Below are 20,336 nucleotides of genomic sequence, written 5' to 3' on the forward strand. Positions count from 1 at the left end.
ACAGCAAAGTTTAATAAAAACCAGTACAAGTTTAATATCCCATTGGTCTAACTTCTCATGTTTCAAATTAAAAGACACAGTTGAAAGCAGCAGCTTTTACAGGCAGCCTCCAAAAACTCACATAATTTCTATTTGACTATTTTCCTAGTGATCACCAGATCAAGAAGAAGTAACTAGAGCTTTATTTCCTTCCTCAAAACATTCCTTCCCTCCATTCTCCACACTTTTCTCCATAAAAAGATAATGGGCCAGTTCATAGAATCATTGAGGTTGGAAACGACCTCTGAGATCATCAAGTCCAACCATCAGTTGTTACAGTACTACTCTGTAAACGAAAGCAAAGGTTCAATTCCCTTCTCTGTCTGCACGACCGTAAGCCACCCCACGGCATCACTGGTGTATCACTGCCTTCCAGTGGTACTGAATTAACTTAAGAGGCTTCACAGTGCGGGAGCGCGGGCTTGGGAAGCAGCTGAGACACAGGACTGCACCGGCTTCTCATGGCCGCCGTCCTGGGTTGCTATTTCACAGTCGTCAGCAAAGGACAGCGTGAGGAAATACGTAATTTTAACTTCTTCCTTTTAGAACAGTTATATCAAGAATTAACTTCTGGTGGAAAAAACGGTCTCTTGTATGAGAGTCTGTGAGAAGCTGGGCTTACTCATAGCCCCTTTTTTATCTCCAAATCAAATAAAGCTACAGAGGAGAGAAAGTGATGGGGAGAAATGACAGAAACTCCCTCTCCTCCTTCAAACCAGCAATGCTGGGGCTAAGGTCAGATACCGCAATGGTTTTTGATCAAGTGCTCTGCCTGATCACATTATCTGAAGCACTGGGGAAAGAGGGAGGCATTTTCAGGTGCTTCTTCAGGAAAATCAGATAAACCCTGTCTGTTTCACGTTAACTATCACCAAGAACATGGAATAAAAAGACTAAAGGGAAAGGCAACAGTTAAACTTAGAATGAGGTAAGATTAAATTTTAATGACCAATACTGTGGAACAAATACTATGAATCCTGAATTTCTCTCAAAATTCTAATTCTTTAACAAAAACAGATAATAATGCAAGTAAAAAAAAATTGAGATTTCTTTTTAGAGCAGAATTCTGTTCTTTTCCACTAAACAACAACCGAGACTCCTTGTTGCTAAGGAGGAATGAAAAAAATAAGTCATTAACTTACTAGCTCTCATTACCTAGCGTATTCTCCAGGAAAAATCAAGCATATGGAATATTTTGATAGTAAAGTTTTCACTCAGTTTAACACAAGAGAAAAAAACCTGGATTTGAAATAAATCATTCATATTTCATCCAAATGCTTCACAGATAAACACCGTATCTTAAAGTGTACTGGCATTTAGACTGTATACCAGTATCTATAGCGATACCAGTAATCCAGGATGGCCACTGACCAATGGAATTACTGGTCTAAGACTTACGCATTTCCGAAATCTTCCAGACAGCTGACATCATGGCAAACATCTGCCCAGCAGGTATATAAGTGAACTGATGGCGAACTGAGAAGAGGTCTTTTTAAGATGACAATTCAGAATACTTAACGTTTCCTTATCTGAAGAATGATAAAAGATCATATAAAGTAGCAGACACATGGAAACAAAAAATGGAAGAACTTCAACCGTGAATTCACATGGAATATGTTTCATATTATTCACAAGTTACATGAAGCTAACATTTTAAGTCTTGCACTACTGATAAAAAAAAACCCCTAGTAATTGCAAATAGTTGCAGTTTTCATTTTATAAAATAAAAGCTGACAGCCTAGACTGGGAAGAATTGGAACAGCCTGTGTATGCCAAAACCTGCCTTCCCACTTTCTGGGCGCTTTGCAGATTTCTACTCTTTAATGTTTTAGCGTGAAGCCATTCAAAATTGGCAATTGCAGCAATTATCAGAAAACAAATATATAAAGGGAAAATATAAAACAGAATAAGCGTGTCAAATTTACACTCTCTTTCTCTCCTAGAATGGACATGCCCATTTCAAGAAAAGCTCCCACATTTTCTGTCGGTGCCCTACCTTATGACTTGTGTTCAGTTTTTTCCTAAATGACACCACAGCACAAGGATTCAAAGCCTTTGCAAAAAGTATAACAAGATGAGGTTGAAAAAGCTTCAGGATACTGACGCAAGAAACATTTTAGACAACTCAAAACACCTAAAACTATTCCTCATTTAACAGCATTTGTCATACAATTCAAAACTGTTTATTTTTCCCATGTATTTTAAATAAGGATTTTTTTTGCAGTTGACATCAACTTTTAAATGAGATAATTTAATACTATAATACTGTCAAGGTATTGCAAATCTTAAAGAGCCTGTCCTGAGAATTTTATTCCAAGATATTCCTTACTTTCATGTCTAAATAGTCTTTACTGTATGCAGAAAAAAGCTCAGTATTATTTCTTGGCTGCCAAAGTAGACTGAAATAAAGGCAAAAGCATAATAGTATTCTCCTGCAGAAACTTAAGGAAAATAGTTAACTTGCTTTATTGCAAACTTATTAGTCTTACTAAGAATGCTTTCATTTTATTAGGCCAAAGATCATTAATTGCATCTCCAAATCAAGATTTAAAAGAATTATTTTTCTATAATGTTCCAAAGAACAAAGATTAGAAACTTGACATACTCAGCATACCAAAACCTCAACCCATCTACCTCATCCATCATAGCTAGAAAGTCATACTTAGTTTATGAACAAAATAAATCACCAAGCACAAAGTATATGTTAAGTCTACACGATCTCTACGGTCAAACCATTGTTGGACCTTTGGTAAGTTTTATTCTTTGTGGAGAATGACAGCTATCCAAATATAGTTTATGTTCCTCGTTTTCATGTGCCAAACCCTATCCAGTAGCACACAAAACACATTCCTAGCCTTGGCAGGTCATGAGACATCAGTTACGTCGCACGTATCATTTTACTCAAGTAAGCGTAATTTTAGCAGGCACAATTGCAGGAAGCGTTAGAGCTAGAAAACAAATGCTTTACACTACATAGATTTATGTTGTGATGATACTAGGCTCTAATGATTTGGAATTCAGGATATTACATAGCTAACAGAATTTAAGTTTAGAAATACAGACCATTTATTTTCAAGGTACCAGATCTCTCTCGCTCTCAGCATAGAATACATACATTTGGGATTAATATCCTCTACTATTGGACTGATGAGTAAATCAAGCCAGTAACGAAAGTCATATAGAAGCAAAAAGACATTATTTATTAAAATCAATAAAATGTCCACAGGTAACTCAAGACCTGCAATTAAGATGTATGCAGAGGTTTATGTATTTTGCTGTATTTTCTGAAGAAGAAACTCCATTTGTAAGTTTAGATTTGGCTGTCCTCTTTTCGTCTTCTTACTCAATATTTTATAAGCTTCCATTTTCTTTTGCTTGTACAACCGTTGAGCTGCTTCTCTTTGTTGTTTTCTTTTTTCTGCTTCCTGAAATTAAACAGATATGATTATGAAATAATTACATACTTTCTATAACTATGAAGCCATCTATAAGCAATAAAATTTCTTTTTGTAATGGTACTGGCAATTAGGTATTATGCTGACACTAGAAACACCACTACTCTTAAAAGCTTAATCAGGACTCTCTTAATCAGAGCATACTGCAATCAAAACATATTGTATTGCCTAAAGCTTCAAGAGAAGAGCCAAGTTTTCTTCAGCAGAACATCCTAAAGTAAGATTTGTCACTAAATTATGTACTGCTTCCTTTCATGTGAAATTACTTTTTTCCTTAAATGACAAAGTAGCAAAAATTTCCCACTTTCTCCTCTCAAGTGCAAGAAAGAAAGAAAAAGTTTGATCCAGAGTCTCCCATGTAAATGTCTTGCCAATCCAGATGTGCTAGGATACTGGCCACATCTGCGTGGGACTGGCATATAGGATATGGGACATATCTGGAGCTGGAACTTGGGCAAGTTTGTCATACTAGGACAGCATCGCAAGCAGCATTACCTAGGGCAACTTAATCAGGACCAAACTATTAGTGACCTGCCCTCTTCGAAGCAACACAGACTGCTGTCTTTACTAAGAGAGAGAAAAAAAACCACCCTAAGCAGATTTTCAACTGTACTAACTTTCCATGTTGAGGAGACAGCACACATGCAACCAAAACACTAATGGAGGCACTTACACTATATGGATAATCATCATATTATGTTCAGTTTTTATCAAATAGCTTACACCCCCTTCTCTAGTGTTGTAATTTTAGTAAGTAATTTGGGCAAATATCCACAACAAGCAAGCTAACCAGCTTGTTTCACTTGTATCACGTCCTACCAAAATATGCAAGGCATCACAAATCAGGCTGAAAGACTGCTTCAGTTCTTTTGGATGATTTCTTCTCATAAAGCTTGTTCTTTGAAATGCAGTGCCATGCTGACCACAAAGGCAGATGTTTCTGCAGAATGCTCAAAGATGAGAATTTATCAATTATGTTACTGTTTTCCAAGACATAGCTAGCTTCTGTGATGTACAAAAATTAGTAAGAATGCTCTGTGATGTAGAATATAAAATTAACCAGAAATTACCCAAGAAGATACTTCTAAATAAAAATCTAAGAGGCCTCTGGGGGAAAAAAAAACCAAACAAACCTGTAAATATAACATCTCTCCATTCAGAATGCTTCACGTATTTTACTGTAACAATGATTAATATCATTCTTTTTTTTTTTTTTTAATCCATAGTAGTATTGGCTAACTTACCTGTAATTCACTTCCTAACTAATAATTTTACTGGTGTTTGGCATACTGTTGTAAACAACATTCATTTAAGCTACCAACCAAATACTTACTCAAAGCAAGAACATTCATCTTACTTAGGCAGTTGTTACTTACGTTTGTATTTTTCTGATCTCTACTAAATCCTAGCTTTTTTTATAGTGTGGAGGCCAAAACTGTGCCTTTAAGCTTACTTCTTTTCCCCAAATAAATAACAGCAAATCCAGTGTTTGCTAACATACATGAGGGTAAAGCATGTGATTATCATACCAGTATTCCACATAAATGATTACTGTTATTGTGACACTCAGCACTGCTTGTTGTGCCTAAATATCTTGAATAAGATCAAAAATGCTAACACCTCCCCTCAGGCAACTCGTATGTGCTGCTCAAAGAAAATTCCTTGCAATCTTGCTGGGTTTTTGCTTGTTCCTATTTCCTCTAAAGAAGCTGGTCATAGCATTCATTTCTTTTCGCACAATCTGCATCTAATATTCAAAAAGGAAGCTCTCAGCTGAACAACCACGTAACTTGCCCAGAATCACAGGTCAGCTTGCATAAAACTACTCTAGCTTTCAATACAGCTAAGCTGAAGAAATAATGTGTTTTATCCAGCTATATATTTATGTAATATTTATACAGTATAAATATACAGCAATATTTATACTGAAATTTAGTTTGTGAGCAGCGAGTTACACAACTTCTACAATGTTACAATGTGTGCCATTTTACAGTGCAATCAACAATGTACTGGGAGAGAAAAAAATAATTAAATAAGGATGTATCAAATAACTCAGTTGAGTTATTCAACGATGATAATATTAAGGTATGCCCTGTAAGAATAAGTCGCATTAAATTAGAACAAGGGAAAAAAAATTTGAAGATTTTGGCAGTGGATATGATTACATTTAATTGTTTCACTGTTGGTCAAAGCACATAAAAGGGTAAAATGAAGACTGCATTATGATAACACCATAAGAAATAGGACAGATATTTCATTTTTCATCACAAGATGACGGTACTGTTATTACTTCCCCTTCTACAATATTTAAGAAGTCTAGTATAATCCACTAGGATATGAAGACCAAGCTCTTAAGTTTTTCTTGATGTACCAACTGACATAATAAAATCCTGCTAATGGCAACTGCAAGACAAAAATAGCAAGAACCGAGACAATGATAACTTTGAACACGGGCATGCCTGAATATTACTGTCAAGTTGAAAAAGACTGAAAGAATATCAATACCTGTGTTCCTCTCCTATGGTCCTATTTGGGTCCAGATGGAAGACTGACAGGTAGAAATGTATTAATCTAGTCTTTGTCTACAATCAAGAAAGATCTCTTTCTAAGATTTACCTCTTTCTTTCTAGCACGCTCAGCCTTTATTTTCTCATACTCTTCTTTTGCCTTCTGATTGGATGTTTTCTTCTTAAGCTTCCCTTCAGTCATAACTGACCTATGAGAAAAAGTACATGTACTTCAGATACGGACTATTACCGGGCAGACATAACCATATATCCCATAGCCACTGCAAAATCAGAGTACAGTCTTCCGCTCTTCCACTGTTTTTTGCATAGTTGGTGAAGTTAATTAGAAATACAGATTTACAGATTACCTAAGTGACAAGCAAGGCTCACCCTTCTACACTGAATGGATACCTATTTACACTACTCTTACATGATACCCAACACCACTACATGTCATACAATGAGCATCTAGCATGAAAGCATGGCAAACTAAACTCCAATGCCAAGTGTACTGAAGACTGGACTGCACAGAACTTTTAGTAATACCTTACCTGCTGGATCTTTAAATGGATGGTGTTTCATGAAGTTTAAAGAGTGCCTAACAGAGTATTTTTTCCCATTGTACTAGCTCTTCAGAGCTAGAAAAACCGAACACACTAGCTTAAGAGCTGCATTATCTCTTTCTAGTTTGGACATATGGATGCAACTGCAGAGATATGAGGACTGCCAGCTGTTAGCAGATTGCCTGCCAGAGAAGTCAGGCTGACACAGCAAGGTAAAAAACCACAGTAATAACAATACCTTTCTAAAAATTTCTTCATGAAGGAGATGGTCCTTAATGTTTTGAAATTAGGAACTGAATTTTCCTTCCCAATTTCAACATAGAAAACTGCACAGGTATCTTTCAAAGAAAACAGTAAAGAAAACCAATGCCATTTGTCTGGCATTTACTGCCACATTACTTTGAGTGGATTTTTCTGGCTATTTAGTTCTAAATTTTTTTTCTGATTTACAATAAAGCCATTACATAAACAGTAACATTTCATACTTGAAAAACATAAGCTTTGCTAGACAGTTAACAGCTGTTCACAAAATAAGTTTTTGATTACTCTATTACTCATACTACAAAAAAAATGAGAACTAGCCATCTTTATCCTGGACATTTCAGACAGATGATCAAAAAGGAAAGTGAAGGCATTTACTCATACTTTCATTTAGAAACACCACACTCTTCAGGAGGGAAAAAAAAAAAAAAAAAAATCTTTGCTTTATTCTCATCTCCATCTTGTGGCAATACTGTGCAATCACACCTCATCTTCTCAGAAGTACAAAACTACTTAAATTGCAACATATGCTAAAATAGGACTACCTAACCAAAGTCTTATTTTTACATCCCCACAAAACACTGAAGTCTACCTAATAGACTCTACGCATCACCCCACCTCACAGATTAGCAGTCACATTTTTGCAGAATTATTAATTCTGGTTTACAATCACAATGACCATAGTTTAAGCAAAATTAAAAACCCCTCTGGTTTAAAGAAAAACAGTCCTATTTCAGACATCCCCACGAATTAGCTGCCCATTCCAGATGAAACTACCGTTCTCCCACTGCTGGACTTAGATCTGACTGCCTTTTCCCCCTCTCCCAAGCATTCTTCCCAGGAAAGTTTAGATGTAGATACACCTTGGAATTCAAAGAGGTAGGGCACTCCTTGTCCTGGGGACAAAAAGGCATTATCTCAGTCACTATACTTGAATGCTGTTTAAAAACACTTCCAGGACAGCGTTAGACCTGAGTGACCACTGCTTTTCATTTCACTGACATATCTAACCAAGATTTCAGGGGGAACTACTGTCATACAGCAAAAAAATGGTTTAAGTTGTCTAACATTTGTTAGACCGCAAATTTAAAACTCCACTTGACTTTCTCAGTTATTATAAGTAAATTAAAAAAACCCCTAAAAAACAAAAACCCCAAACACCACTGGCAAACTATTATGATATCTCTATTGTTTAAAATTTTTACTTTGATCAAGAACATTTTACTCCCTTAAGGTTTTACTAAATCCTCCATTTCAATTTTTTTTTTCAAGTTCAAAGTTAAAATCGCCCCAAAACTAGCCATACCACGAAAGGATAACTGCACATAATATCGCTTATTCTAGCAGAAAAACAGTGCAATATGAAGAAAACAACTTATCAAACTGTGAACAGAAAAATAATGCACAAACCTTCCCAAAAAGTGACATTAATTTAAAAATACTGAGAATCAATTCAAAGGAAAACTCTGTAGACTCAAAAGCACACTACTCGAAATGCAAACTCTTCTCTTTGTAGGTATGGTAAGAAATTGGCCAAACACTGCTCTTGGGCTGAACTCTATCCTTAAAGTACAATGGTAACTGTCACATTATTACTGAGGAATCAAGCCCTAAACACCATCAATTTTTCTTTCTGATTCTGACGCAAACACAACAAAGCTGTATGTTTAAATTTTCTAACAATTAGGAAAAACGTTTAATACCTAATGGCAATTTTTTAGTAAGCAAATCACCATACTGAAGTCCACGTGAAGTATATGATCTAAACTATTTCTTTAATGATGGAAACAGTAACTTGTTTTTAGAGACATATTTCAAGAACTTACTCTACTGCTTTATTAAGTTTTTCTTCTGATAAAACTGAATCATCTGGAGCCCTGCGCCGTTTCTTAAGCATTTCTTCCTCAGCTAGGTAAAGATGTTTCAAGTGCTCTGGATAAGTATCCGTAAACTGATTATCCTGTTGTGAATGGACCTTTCTCCCCTTTTTCAACAATTTCCTGTATTGTCTTTCGATCTTTTGTTTTCTTCGAATTGCAAATCCTCGTCCTGAAAACATAAGAAAAAGGGTTAAATACACCTACACTGAAGCAGTACCAAGACATTCAATTGTTGCCAGGACCATTTCAATCCATTTTCTTTCCAAAATAGAAAAAAAACACTATTTGTGCTAATTTTAATAAGGACAAATCAAAAATTCAAGGAAAAAACACTGCTATAAATCTGTTCCCTACTGTCGCATTGTGGCTTGTACAGATTAACTGAAAATTATCACCTAAAGCCTTGAGAGAACATGCCATTGCAAACATACTACTTAATGCACGCTCAACATTATACACCTTTGTCAATGCCTTTTAAATCCAGTGAAAAGACATATTAAGATCTCACTTCTCTCCTATTTTTGACAGCTTCATAAACAACACGAATATAGATTCCAAAATAGATTCCTAAAGACAGTCTCAAGAAGACAAAGATAACAGTAATATCGGCTGCGTAAGTAGTCTGCAGCTGTAATGCCACAGGAAAAAAAGTCACTAAATCACTGTATTATTCTATATTAATATTCTATTATATCTTTTCACACAAATAGTATTTTATTGCTACTACCTTCTTTCTACACCTGTCCAGGAAGAGCTTTTCTACAACTTCAAAAGTATGCTACATCATAGAATGATTTAGTCTTAAAGGAAACATCAGATGATGGTTGTTTCCGTCTCAGTCATTATATAACCACTTATCAATCTTAAGTTAAACACGTTTTTTTCCTGATATGTTAATGTTATTTTTTATTGAATTAGTCTTAACAGGTACTGACTTGTATAATAGTCATTAACAAAATAGTTTCTAAAGGCAGCAAGTCCAAATTAGTCCCAACTTTTCCTTTGATTCTTTCTCCAAAGTTCAAATTTCAGAAAAGTGCTGTAAAAGCCGATGCTCTTTTTCCTGTCAGTTTATTGTTACGTTTGCATAACTACCTGTCAATAGTCTGAACCTGTTTCCAAATACGTTTCTATTCTAGGTATGCAGCTCCACAGAAAACTGACAGGGAGTCCTACAACAGAGAACCGTCACCACCCGGCCCGAGCGCAGCCTCTGCAATCCCGAGGTCCGGGAGCTGCAGCTGGACACAGGCTGGCCCCAGCCAGCCTTGCAGCCCCGGTCCCAAGCCGCCGCGGAGCCCCCCTCGCCGATGACGCACCCCTGGCGTAAAGTGCGTTTAACCACCCCTCGGGCAGCGGGCGAGGACGGCTCCGCGACACGTAGCCCCTCAGGAGGGCGGGCAGGCCTGGCCCCGGTCCGGCCCGGGCCGCCAGGGCTGAGCCAGCCCAGCGGCACGGCGGGAGGCCAAGGGCCGCGACCAGCGGGGCCGGGCCGAGCCTCCCTCGGCGCCATCTCTCCCGCCATGACGCCACCTCAGGCCGGCCGGGGGCCAGTCGCGGCTGCCCACCGCCCTCGACTCACCCTCCTGGACGCTGCCCACGACGTCGCGCAGCAAAACGGGCCTCCACAGCCGCTTTCGGCGGGGACCGCGGGCCCCGGCGCCCGCATTTTCCTCCGCCGGTCCCGGCCCGCCGCGCCGCGCCGCCGCCATCGCTCTCCCGGCGTCGCGCAGCGAGAGACGTCACCGAGCTGCGCCGCCGCCGCCACCACCCGGTGCTCGATTCACCCGCCTCCGCAGCCGACAGCGGCGACCCTGCCGGCCGCCCCGAGGAGCGGGCCCATGTCGCGGCCGCCTGGCGCGTTGCCGCCCCAGCTGCCTCCGGCGGCGGCGGCAGAGAGGTTGCGGCGCGTGGCGCGGTTCCTGGCGCGCGCGCTGCCGCTGTGCCGCGCGCACACGGTGGAGTTCTACACGCGCGGGCTGTGGGAGCGGCTGGTGGCGCCGCGCCCCGCCGCCGTGCTGCAGGCGCTGCGCGAGGCCGGGCCGCTGGCGCTGCGGCGCCCCCTGGGGGAGGCCTCCGGCGCCGCGGCGGCGCTGTGGGGTGAGTCGGGGCGGGGCTGGGGCCCGCGGGCCCGGCGGGAGGGCCCAGCTGTGGGGCGAGAGCTCGGGGCACGGTGCCGGTGGCGGTCACGGGAGGCTGTAACGGCTCACAGCGGTGTTGCGGCAGCACGGGCTGCCGTGGCAGCGCAGCGGCCTCCCGTTGTGCGCGGGCTGCTGGGGCCACCTGCGGGCCTCGCGGTGCCTCCCCTCTTCCAGCCGCCTCGTGCTCCGCAGGTGACACCGTTTTCTTTTCTCGCTCTTAGGACCTCCTCATTGTCCTCCTCCTGTTTAAAATTATTTTCCTTCCTTTAGTAAAACAGAAGAATTTCACACCACTCTGCTGAGCTGCTTTTTTTTCCTTACGTCTTTACCCGCTGCCTTCCTGCAGCCATTCCCACCTTGTTGTTCCATTAGTCTGCCTACAGCTGAAGCCGTTCCTGCTTTTTCAGGCCTGTGTTTGCACCAGCAGCGCTCATCTTTTCCAGGGTAACAGGATTTATTTGGAACCGTCACGGTTCAGATGAAGTATAGCTGTGGTGAGAGGAATTGCACGTTAGGAGGCTCTTGGTAGTGACGGTTGTGATGATGGTCTCATGTTATGAATTTCATCCTGTTCATTTAGAAATGAAATGAAACTCCTAATTCTCAGACTCCTTCACTCTGACTAATTTCTGAGGAACAGAACTAAAATGAACCGAAAAAGACCCCTCCACATGAGTGGAAAGATGTAACAGTTGAAAGTCCTCCAAATGTTGAAACTCTGGAAATGTGGAGGACAGCTGGAAAAGGCTTAAACACTGTTTTCCTATATATCTGTAATAATGAGTGTCTGGCAAAGGAAGACAGAAAGCAGTTTTATTTCTGACAAGACCTATTTAAGAAGCACTTCATATTTTTAGTAATTTTCAAGTAACTCAAGAGGAGGCCAGCTATGGAACTGTATTACTGAATTTACTGCAGTCCAAGTAGAAGGGAAGCATACCAGTAATACGCTTTCAGGCAGAGCACAGAAATGAAGATAAAGCATCTGAAAGGTATGTTATTTGGGGAGACTGAGCCCCAGCAAAGGGATCAGTTTAAAAACTAAGGTAAAATCTTTGACAAAGATCTTAGCCGAGAAAAACCTGCATCGTGCCAAAGCTGATGGGACGTAGATAGCTCTCACGTAGTGTTAGCTCTGAAATGCTATGTGAAATGACACGTGAGACAGGAAAGCACACTGAGCGTAATGGAAGGGTCCACGGAAAGTAGCATGTGGAGCTGTGTACTTTTTGGCATAGAAGACAAGCTAAGATAGTGATTTGGATTTGGAAAGAGATTGAAGAACTGTGAATTGCTACATCACTTGTAACATTTCTCTCTTGGATCTAAAGACGTTCAAAATATTAACTGTAAGACTCATTTTTGAAGGGTTGAGGTATCTGGGGAAAAAACCCACAGAATTTATTTGTGTGTGAAAAAGACACTGGATTATGAATTAACTTCGAGAGACAGATGGAAACAAGACAGTGGTCCAGTCAGCAAGCAAAAGTGTTGGGAAGCAGTGAGGAAAAACTTTTAATGTTTTTGACAGGTAATGTCAGAGTCAGAATTTATTCAGAGCAACGGGACATAAAATTAAATGTAAGTAAAGGCTGGAACAAAACTAATTATTAGATGAAGTCATCAAAAAGAAAACACTAAAGGAAAATTACCCTGATCTTACCTGTTTCTATGGGAAAGCCCATGAAATGATTCAGACACTGAAGTGGTGGCCTGTAGAGTAGCAAGAGAATCAGGAAGGCAGAGTATTGTTTTGTAGATTTTAAAGTCAGAAGATGATTTAATGATCTATATTTAAAATGCATGTTACAGAATCTGATACAGAAATTACTGGAACAAAGACACAATTTATAGCTAAAATAAAGCACGTGTTTTAGAAGGGTATGAAGCTTTCATGCTGTGGTTAAAATATAACTTTTCTTCTTCAGTTTCTGCAGGGATTGTTTCTGCTGATCAAAAAAAAGAGAATTGCTCTTTTTTCCTAGCCTCAAAATTATAGTATGCTATTTAACATTTGGAAGTTTCTGAGACACTCAAAATTCCTCCAGTGTGGTGACAAAATTGGAGGCACTGTAACAGAATGGGCATGTGCTTGCCGATTTGGTGTTTCATGCCTGACTCGTTTGACTGAATGGTATCTGTCCATCCAGTCATATGATGAAAATACATCATAGTAGAATATGAGTTTCTCAGTGACCTGCAAACATCTACCTATATTTGAAAATGAATGCACTGTTAGCCTGTATTAAAATTAGGATTGAGAAACTTAATATCATAGCTTATTTGAGTGCATTAGTACAACTTAATAACATTAGAGATCAGAAACCATCCATTAGAGATCTTGAAACCCAACATAAACAGAAATGATTCTTTCTTATATTCCTCTAAAATATTAACTCTAGATGTGGTTGTTCTTCAAAATTATCAGATATTTAAATGTTAGTTATTTATATTTACCTTGAAATGGGTACTAAAAGGCTTTCTTAACTTGCTATCATTTATAAAACTACTTTTTTTTTTGGAGTGTGGCTATCAGAATAGATTTATTTTGCATGCTCAAATGACATTGTGGTCATGTACCCCAAACGCCTTACTCAAAATATGTGTATAATAACATTTTTATTTCACATCATAAAACCTCTGCTTCCTAAGAGTTTGAGAAGTTTTACTTTTGTACATTCACAATCCCCAAACTATTCTGAAAAGTTTTCTAGAATCTGTTCTAATAGGGATCCCAAATTAAATTATAGGGAAACATAAGCTGCAATTGACAGAATTAATCTGAAAATCTGAAGTTGTCAGTTCATACTCACATAGCTCTGCAAACTATAAAGTAACATTATTGCAGATTGGCACAAAACTGTTATTCTGCACAATATTTTATGTTACTATAGGGATTTTGACAAATACATGTGCTGAATTGTAGTTTTAGAAGCTAGCAAGCAAGAAATTACAATTCTGTTGTACAGTATTATATGCAAGAAGATAATCATGTTACAGAACATTCCATTACATGTTCTGTAAATCAGTTTCAAAGAATATTTTCAGATACTCATCAGATGATATTTCATTATAATGACCATATAAAGGGTGGAACCCTCATTTTCAGTTGTACCCTACAGAAAAATTTCAGATCCATTTTTAGATATAGAAAACTGTTTTATATTTCTATACATCAAAAAGCTGACATTTGCCATATTGCATCTTGTTTATCACGTCATTGCTGTAAATTGGACACAGGCACAGAAAAATCTGTGTTTAAGTATTTTCATATCTTACTGTAAATTACTGTTTCTACTATAATTCCCATTTTTTGGCATATGTTTCTTTCCTCTGAAGATTTATTTGCAAATGTATGGACTGACTGGTTAAAAGACATACTAGATTTCATCTTGTGAGCAACCAAAGCAGAAACATTTTGAGAAAACTAACATTTTTAATATTCACAAATAATACATAGTCCAACAACTGCTATTCCATAGGTTGAAGTCATGCTTCAGATACCTTAATATACCTGGGTTTTTTTTCTTTTAGTTGGCAAGCTGGGACAACAATTTAAATTTGGTAGGAGTGTTATTACAGATGATATACTAGTGATCTTGTATGAGATCCTACTAGTTCTGTTCATATTCTTCCATCAGATAACTGAATTCAGGGAAGTTACAGAACATGGGTATTACTGCATTTAATTTCAGTTACATGAGATTTGTAAGAAGAGTTAATATATTTTATGTCAGGTGCTGAAAAAGTGAAAGCAGGCAAGTGGTGGATTTATAAGCTTTTCACGAATTCTGGCAAAGAAGCAGAAAACTCCAAATTTCAATAATCAGTCTTTAACCTAGGAAAGCTATGAAGTTTCAAGATAAGTTGTATTTGTGCGACATAGTGGGATCAGCAGGAAGTAAGGTGAAAGGAAGATTGGATTACTAAAAGTTGTGAACTCTAATCTGCAGAATATTTGCTTCTGCTGTTGATCTTGGTAAGCTATTTGAAAGTTAGATGGGAAAAATAAGGATAAATTTCCTCAAGGGTATGGGTTTAATGATTTTCCATATCAGTGCCAGGGTAGTGTGGTGCAAGATGGGTATGTGCATGGCTGATGATTGTTTTCTTTTTGTACTGTAGCAAGTTTGTATGTGTAATTCACATGATGTTTATTTCCACAGTGATTGTTGGGTGAAAGTTGCCAGTGAGGTATGTAATAGGTATTCCTTACAGAGAGGATGAGAGATACTGTTTTTGCTGTGTTTTGGGTGATGGCTGGTGTTGTGGAAGCGGAGTGGCTAGTCAATGCCATTCTTGCGTTTGGTAATTTGGTAGATGGTAAGAGCATGGACATTACGGTATCCAAGCAGTTGAAGTTGATCCAGTTTGAAGAAAGGTGATTATAGACCTTGCAGTAGAAATTGATGAGAGAGCCCTAGCTTTCACTCCAGATGTAGGTTCAGTACAGTATTGATGTAATTACCTAAACAAAATATTGCACTTGCAGTAGCTTGTGCAGGTGTGCCATCCTTGTGTGCGTATTTGTGCCCATTTTTTGAATTAACTGTTGTCTGCTTGGAATGACTTTTCTGGATGAAGAGATATGTATGGTGGCCTAGACCTTTGTCCTGGTTTCAGCTGGGATAGAGTTAGTTTTCTTCTTAGTAGCTGGTAGAGCGCTGTGTTTTGGATTTAGGATGAGAATAATGTTGATAACGCACTGATGTTTTGGTTCTTGCTGAGCAGAGTTTACACTAGGCAAGGACTTTTCAGCTTCTTGTGCTCTGCCAGGTGCACAAGAAGCTGGGAGGGAGGATAGCTAGGACAGCTGACCCAGACTGGCCAAAGGGCTATTCCATACCATATGACGTCATGCTCAGTATATAAGCTGGGGGAAGAAGGAGGAAGGGGGGGATGTTCGGCGTGATGGCGTTTGTCTTCCCAAGTAACCGTTACGCGTGATGGAGCCCTGCTTTCCTGAGGATGGCTGAACACCTGCCTGCCGATGGGAAGTAGTGAATGAATTCCTTGCTTTGCTTTGCTTTGCTTGCGCGTGCGGCTTTTGCTTTACCCATTAAACTGTCTTTATCTCAACCCATGAGTTTTCTCACTTTTACTCTTCCGATTCTCTCCCCCATCCCACCGGGGGGGAGTGAGCGAGCGGCTGTGTGGTGCTTAGTTGCTGGCTGGGGTTAAACCACGACAACCTTGTAGAAACTTCCCGTTAGACTGGGATGCCATTCTGGGTTGAGTTGGTAGGCAAGTCTGATGCTTTGAACAAACCTTTTCCAGTATCTATTTCAGTACGATGCATTGGAGGGCTGCTGTTAACATCAGCATAGTTAGTTTATTTCCAATAAAGAAAACTAATGTACTTAAAGATCCTGCCTATTAGTAGAGAAACAAACATATCTCAAGTATGGAAATAGATCATGTTTATAAACAACATATAGGTACCTAATTTGTCAGTAACATTTGCATTCCTTTCTGCCTTTTGAACTAAAGCAAAGACATAAATGTAATATTTATGACACCTATAGGATATTTCAGGTTGGTTCATATTTCTGTTTATTTCTACTAATACCACTAGAAAGTTTACATTAAGAACAGTTCTAAGCTGCTTAATATTACTGAAAATATGCATATGTTAGTACACTTGGATTCAACAAAGGCATCTTCTGATAGACTTGTTATGTGACAATGACATGTTTTCATGAATTTTATTGCTGTCCTGTTACATGGAGGGAGAATGGCAGTATTTCTTCTTGCACCCCCAAGTATCTGATGTCACTGTAATTATAGAAAGCATATTTTTTGCACTAGTGATACAATTCAGTGTATTTAAAATATAAAGGTCCATTAAAAACACCCAATATCTAGCCAGACATTTTGAAAAAATACTGCTTACAAACCAAAATACATTTAATAGATAAGTAGTATACATATATGAAAATGAAAATTACAAAAATCAAATTTTATTCAGCTGTTCCTCATGCATCTCACATATGTTAAAGAAATATTTTGTAACAGGATGACATTGCAATGTACTTTCAAATCTCCTTTATTTCATATAATGTTATGTCACGAAGAAAAGAAGTAGATGTTGGGGGAAAGGTTTTTGCTTGACTAATTTTTGTTTTGTTTTGTTTTGTCATACAAGATTGGCCAATATACTTAAAAATGTGTGCCAGTTGCTAAAAAGATTATATGTTTCAGTGTTATGTGCTTCAATTTTCTAAAATGAAAAAAACCCCAAACCATACTGGTTACTGAGGAAATAAAATTTGGAGATAAAGAACATAAATGTATATTAGAATGGGCCAGACTTTTCTCCAGTGTGTTATATTAAATACTATACTAATTCAAAGAGGTCATAATATACATGAAACAAAGTGGAACACCCACTTCTCATCAAGAAAGTTAGATTTCTTCTTCACCTGGCAAAACGGCTGAACAGCTGGCTGGTCAAAATATCTCTCTGCACCTTTTGATTTAATGTCTCATCTCTATCTCTTTCTCAATAATTGTTGGCATGTAATTGCTTGTTGAGTCTCTTAGACTTTGTTCTCTTTCTTGACAGCTTAGTGATTTCTTCCCACTGCACCACACCTAAAGATTCCTGTGCATTCTTACTGATTCAGACTACATTCATTTTGTGAATGTCTATAAATTTTCTGGAACACTGTTCATTCCCAGAAAATCTAAAATAAGTTAACTGAGTGAACCTTCCTTAAAAATAAATGGAAATTTTCTTCTTCAGCAATAACTCAAGTTGTGACAGTTTCTTTTAAGAACTCCTTCCATAACATTTACCCAGCAGAAAGCAAAAATACTGTGTGTGTGTAGATATTCACCTTTTATGGTTGTTGACACTTCTTTTTTTTTGGGGGGGGGGGGGAAGCAATTCTGTACATTGTCCGAAAGTGATTATCTTATCCTATATCTTACCTTATCTTAGTCTCTTCCATTATTTGCTTGATTTGAAGGTATTGTCAGAAAGGAAGCTTATTTTTTTTCAGTCATTTCAAAATGCACACAGCTAATTTCTTGTCTTTCTGTAACATATCTTACAGAGACATTGGAAAGCAAAATTACCCCTTCTCCATAAAAACTTTGCAGTCTTTATTCTGGTTTAGTGTTTCTCTTTATTTCTATTTTCTAGTGTCGCGTTACACCCTTATCCTTCATGAAGGTTCACTAAGTAAAAGTTACTGGATGTTCAGAAGTTCAAATAAGAAAGTCATTTATAGAGAAAGATGGCTTTCTTTTTTGATTTTGTGGTAGAGAGGAGTAAGAAGCACCATGCAGACACTGAAATGATATTAATTCTGGTCATAGCTTAGCCAATATTTATTCTTTGTTAGGTCCAAAGTTTGTTTGCTGGACTTATGCCTTTGTAGTGTAATACCATGAAAATTAACGTGTTGACACTGTTGGGACTGTTTTCAATAAATTGTAGTATATGCATGAACTTTAGTTGTGGTCATGCAAGAAAATTAAGAGCATTAAAGGTGAGGTCAATAAAAACAGCTGTATCCATTGTCATGCAGGCAGTAGGCCAGATTCAGGAAGGCTATCGTGCTAGGTATGTACTTGCTCAACATCTACCCATGAGACAAAAGGCAAACCAGGAGACATTTTCTAAATCTTTGTAACAGTTTGTTTGCTGGACTTGCTAGCTTTTGTGTATTTTAAAATAATTACAAATATTTAAAACTTATTAGTAAAACTATGTAGAATTCACAATAGTTTTAGCTAAAATAGAGAGAAATTAGACAATACAAAACAGTCTCAGACAATAAATTATTCATGCCAATATGTTTCACTTAAAAATAAATGTACATTCTTGAAACTAAGAACTAAGTAATACCAAACTGAAGCATTTCATCCTGAGTCAAACAAAATATGCATTGGAATCTAACTTTGGCTCACACCTGGTTGGTAATAAAAGTAAATTTAATTCTCCCAGCAGATTCACCAGTTACAAAGCAGCTTGGAAAGTATGTGAATATAGTGATTGTAAGTCAAAATAATTTGTATATTGAACAGCTGTATTTCTTAAAAAATCTAGTAGTATATATTATCAGATGAGGGTGACTAGGAAATGCATAATGAGCAAGTTTGTAAACGAAGAGAAGTGATAATGTTGACTGAATTCTCTTGTCGATTATACTAAAAGAATAGATTTTTCCACATTTACACTAGTTAAGCTAAGAGTAAAATTTGACCTCGGTTCTGAAGGGGGAATACAGCTGAAAGAGAAATAATGAATTTTCCCACTTAGGCAAGCAGAATAAATGGTTAGTTCTGTCTGATACTACATATTTATTGCTTGTAGTTCTGGGTCAGCACTATTACAGAGAAGTTAAGCTCTGTTGACAGAAATCTTTTCTTTTTCTTTTCTATACAGATGATGACACGTTTTCCAATGTGTTTTGTGAACATTCTAAGAAGCTTATCAATGTACATTTATTTGCCCTGGCTGCTAAGTTTTATTCTTTGTATAACCTTGGAGTATGTACCCCGTTAGAAGACATACTTGAAGCACTTAGAGGAGACAATCAAGGAATAAGAGGTATATTTACATTTGTATTTAAATTTTTATTTTTCACTATAGGACCTGCAGAATTTTGGGTTTGGAGGGTGGTTTGGTTTTTTTGTTTAGAAAATGAATTCTCTTGCTAAAATTTGAGCAGAGGGGTCACAGCATTCAGTACCTGTAGACCCTTTCTGAGATTCATTTTTAAAGGGGATGAGATAGGCAGAAGCCACATCATTATTTGAGGTGTCTTGTTAATTCTCTTTGTTTTTCTTCTCCCTAAGTGGCAGGAATCATGGTTGCTATTCTTGCTTTTTTTTAAAAGTCTCACCCTAAAATCTGGCAAGTGGGTTTTTTTGTTGCATCTTTTGTTTAGTATTAAGTATGTGCTTTGGCGTTCAGCTGAATATGGCCCACTAAGTGTTTGATGTCTCAAAAAAAAAAAGATTTTATTAATTCTGTATGTTTTGGACCAATACCAAATATATATATCATAAAACTAGAATAATTTCATTTTCTATAAAGAAATTGGATTAAAACACTCTCAAGTTGGCATCAAGTTGGACACTGGAAGTCTTGCCCCTGATTATATCTTCTGTATCAGATGATAAACTGGCATTTATACTTACTTTGACTGCTGCACAGTCAAAGTAAGTATAAATTTCACTGAAAATGTGCTCTTTATTGAGTCCTCAGTCATTATAGGTTTGTCACTGTCTTTCAGATTTCTCATTAGTTTTTCAGAGACAGACTGAGCAGCTCTCTGCCTTTGCTTTCTGGTGTGTTTTATCTCTATAATACATTAAAACTCTGATGTTTCTTATCCTAAGTGATAACACCATTATATATATTGGGCATCTCTCCCATTTTCTACAGCTATTTTCTCTTTCCAATTTTGCCATTTTCCATGGTTGACTCCCCAGTTTTCCATTTCTTTAGAATGACTAAAATGCCATAGCTAAGATA

At 38.0% G+C, this 20,336-nt stretch overlaps 2 protein-coding genes across 7 annotated transcripts in view; one reads left to right on the top strand and one right to left on the bottom strand.

Annotated features, from left to right (window-relative positions):
* Positions 1–3,218: 3,218 nt before the first annotated feature.
* CCDC59 (coiled-coil domain containing 59) lies at positions 3,219–10,551 on the bottom strand. Of its 3 annotated transcripts, none has more exons than XR_015706549.1 (5): positions 10,288–10,551; positions 8,652–8,874; positions 6,111–6,210; positions 4,314–4,444; positions 3,328–3,464 (listed from the first exon to the last, which is right to left on the bottom strand). XR_015706549.1 is itself a non-coding variant. In XM_087766261.1 (5 exons), the coding sequence occupies exons 1-4, from the start codon at positions 10,415–10,417 to the stop codon at positions 4,330–4,332; spliced, it is 558 nt and encodes a 185-aa protein (XP_087622387.1). In that variant the 5' UTR covers positions 10,418–10,551; the 3' UTR covers positions 3,328–3,464; positions 4,314–4,329. The 3 variants fall into 3 exon arrangements, 2 of the variants coding, with proteins under 2 accessions (XP_087622386.1, XP_087622387.1); XM_087766261.1 differs by having other exon boundaries at positions 4,314–4,434; XM_087766260.1 differs by lacking the exon at positions 4,314–4,444 and having other exon boundaries at positions 3,219–3,464.
* The window catches only part of METTL25 (methyltransferase like 25), a 63,674-nt gene continuing 53,841 nt past the window's right edge, over positions 10,504–20,336 (top strand). For 2 of the 4 annotated variants that reach the window (XR_015706548.1, XM_087766257.1), the window contains exons 1-2: positions 10,504–10,805; positions 19,242–19,406. Coding sequence is in view for 3 of the 4 variants with exons in the window: in XM_087766257.1 (XP_087622383.1) it covers positions 10,547–10,805; positions 19,242–19,406 (424 nt within the window). In the remaining variant the exon portion in view is untranslated. Of the gene's footprint in view, positions 10,806–11,360; positions 11,839–19,241; positions 19,407–20,336 lie in introns of those variants that run through there. The other 2 variants (XM_087766259.1, XM_009463159.2) reach the window with 2 other exon arrangements.

The sequence above is a fragment of the Nipponia nippon genome, unplaced genomic scaffold (assembly GCF_047370975.1).
Source record: "Nipponia nippon isolate SJK-2023a ecotype South Korea unplaced genomic scaffold, ASM4737097v1 scaffold_3, whole genome shotgun sequence".
NCBI classification, from domain to species: domain Eukaryota; kingdom Metazoa; phylum Chordata; class Aves; order Pelecaniformes; family Threskiornithidae; genus Nipponia; species Nipponia nippon.

Bases quoted from the DNA above. Each gene is read 5' to 3' on its own strand.
- CCDC59 (XM_087766260.1), bottom strand. From the start codon at position 10,417: ATGGCGGCGGCGCGGCGCGGCGGGCCGGGACCGGCGGAGGAAAATGCG. The intron at 8,875-10,287 runs GTGAGTCGAGGG...TTATGTTTTCAG, and splicing joins CGTGGGCAGCGTCCAGGAGG to GACGAGGATTTGCAATTCGA. The intron at 6,211-8,651 runs GTAAGTTCTTGA...TTTTTCTCATAG, and splicing joins AAACTTAATAAAGCAGTAGA to GTCAGTTATGACTGAAGGGA.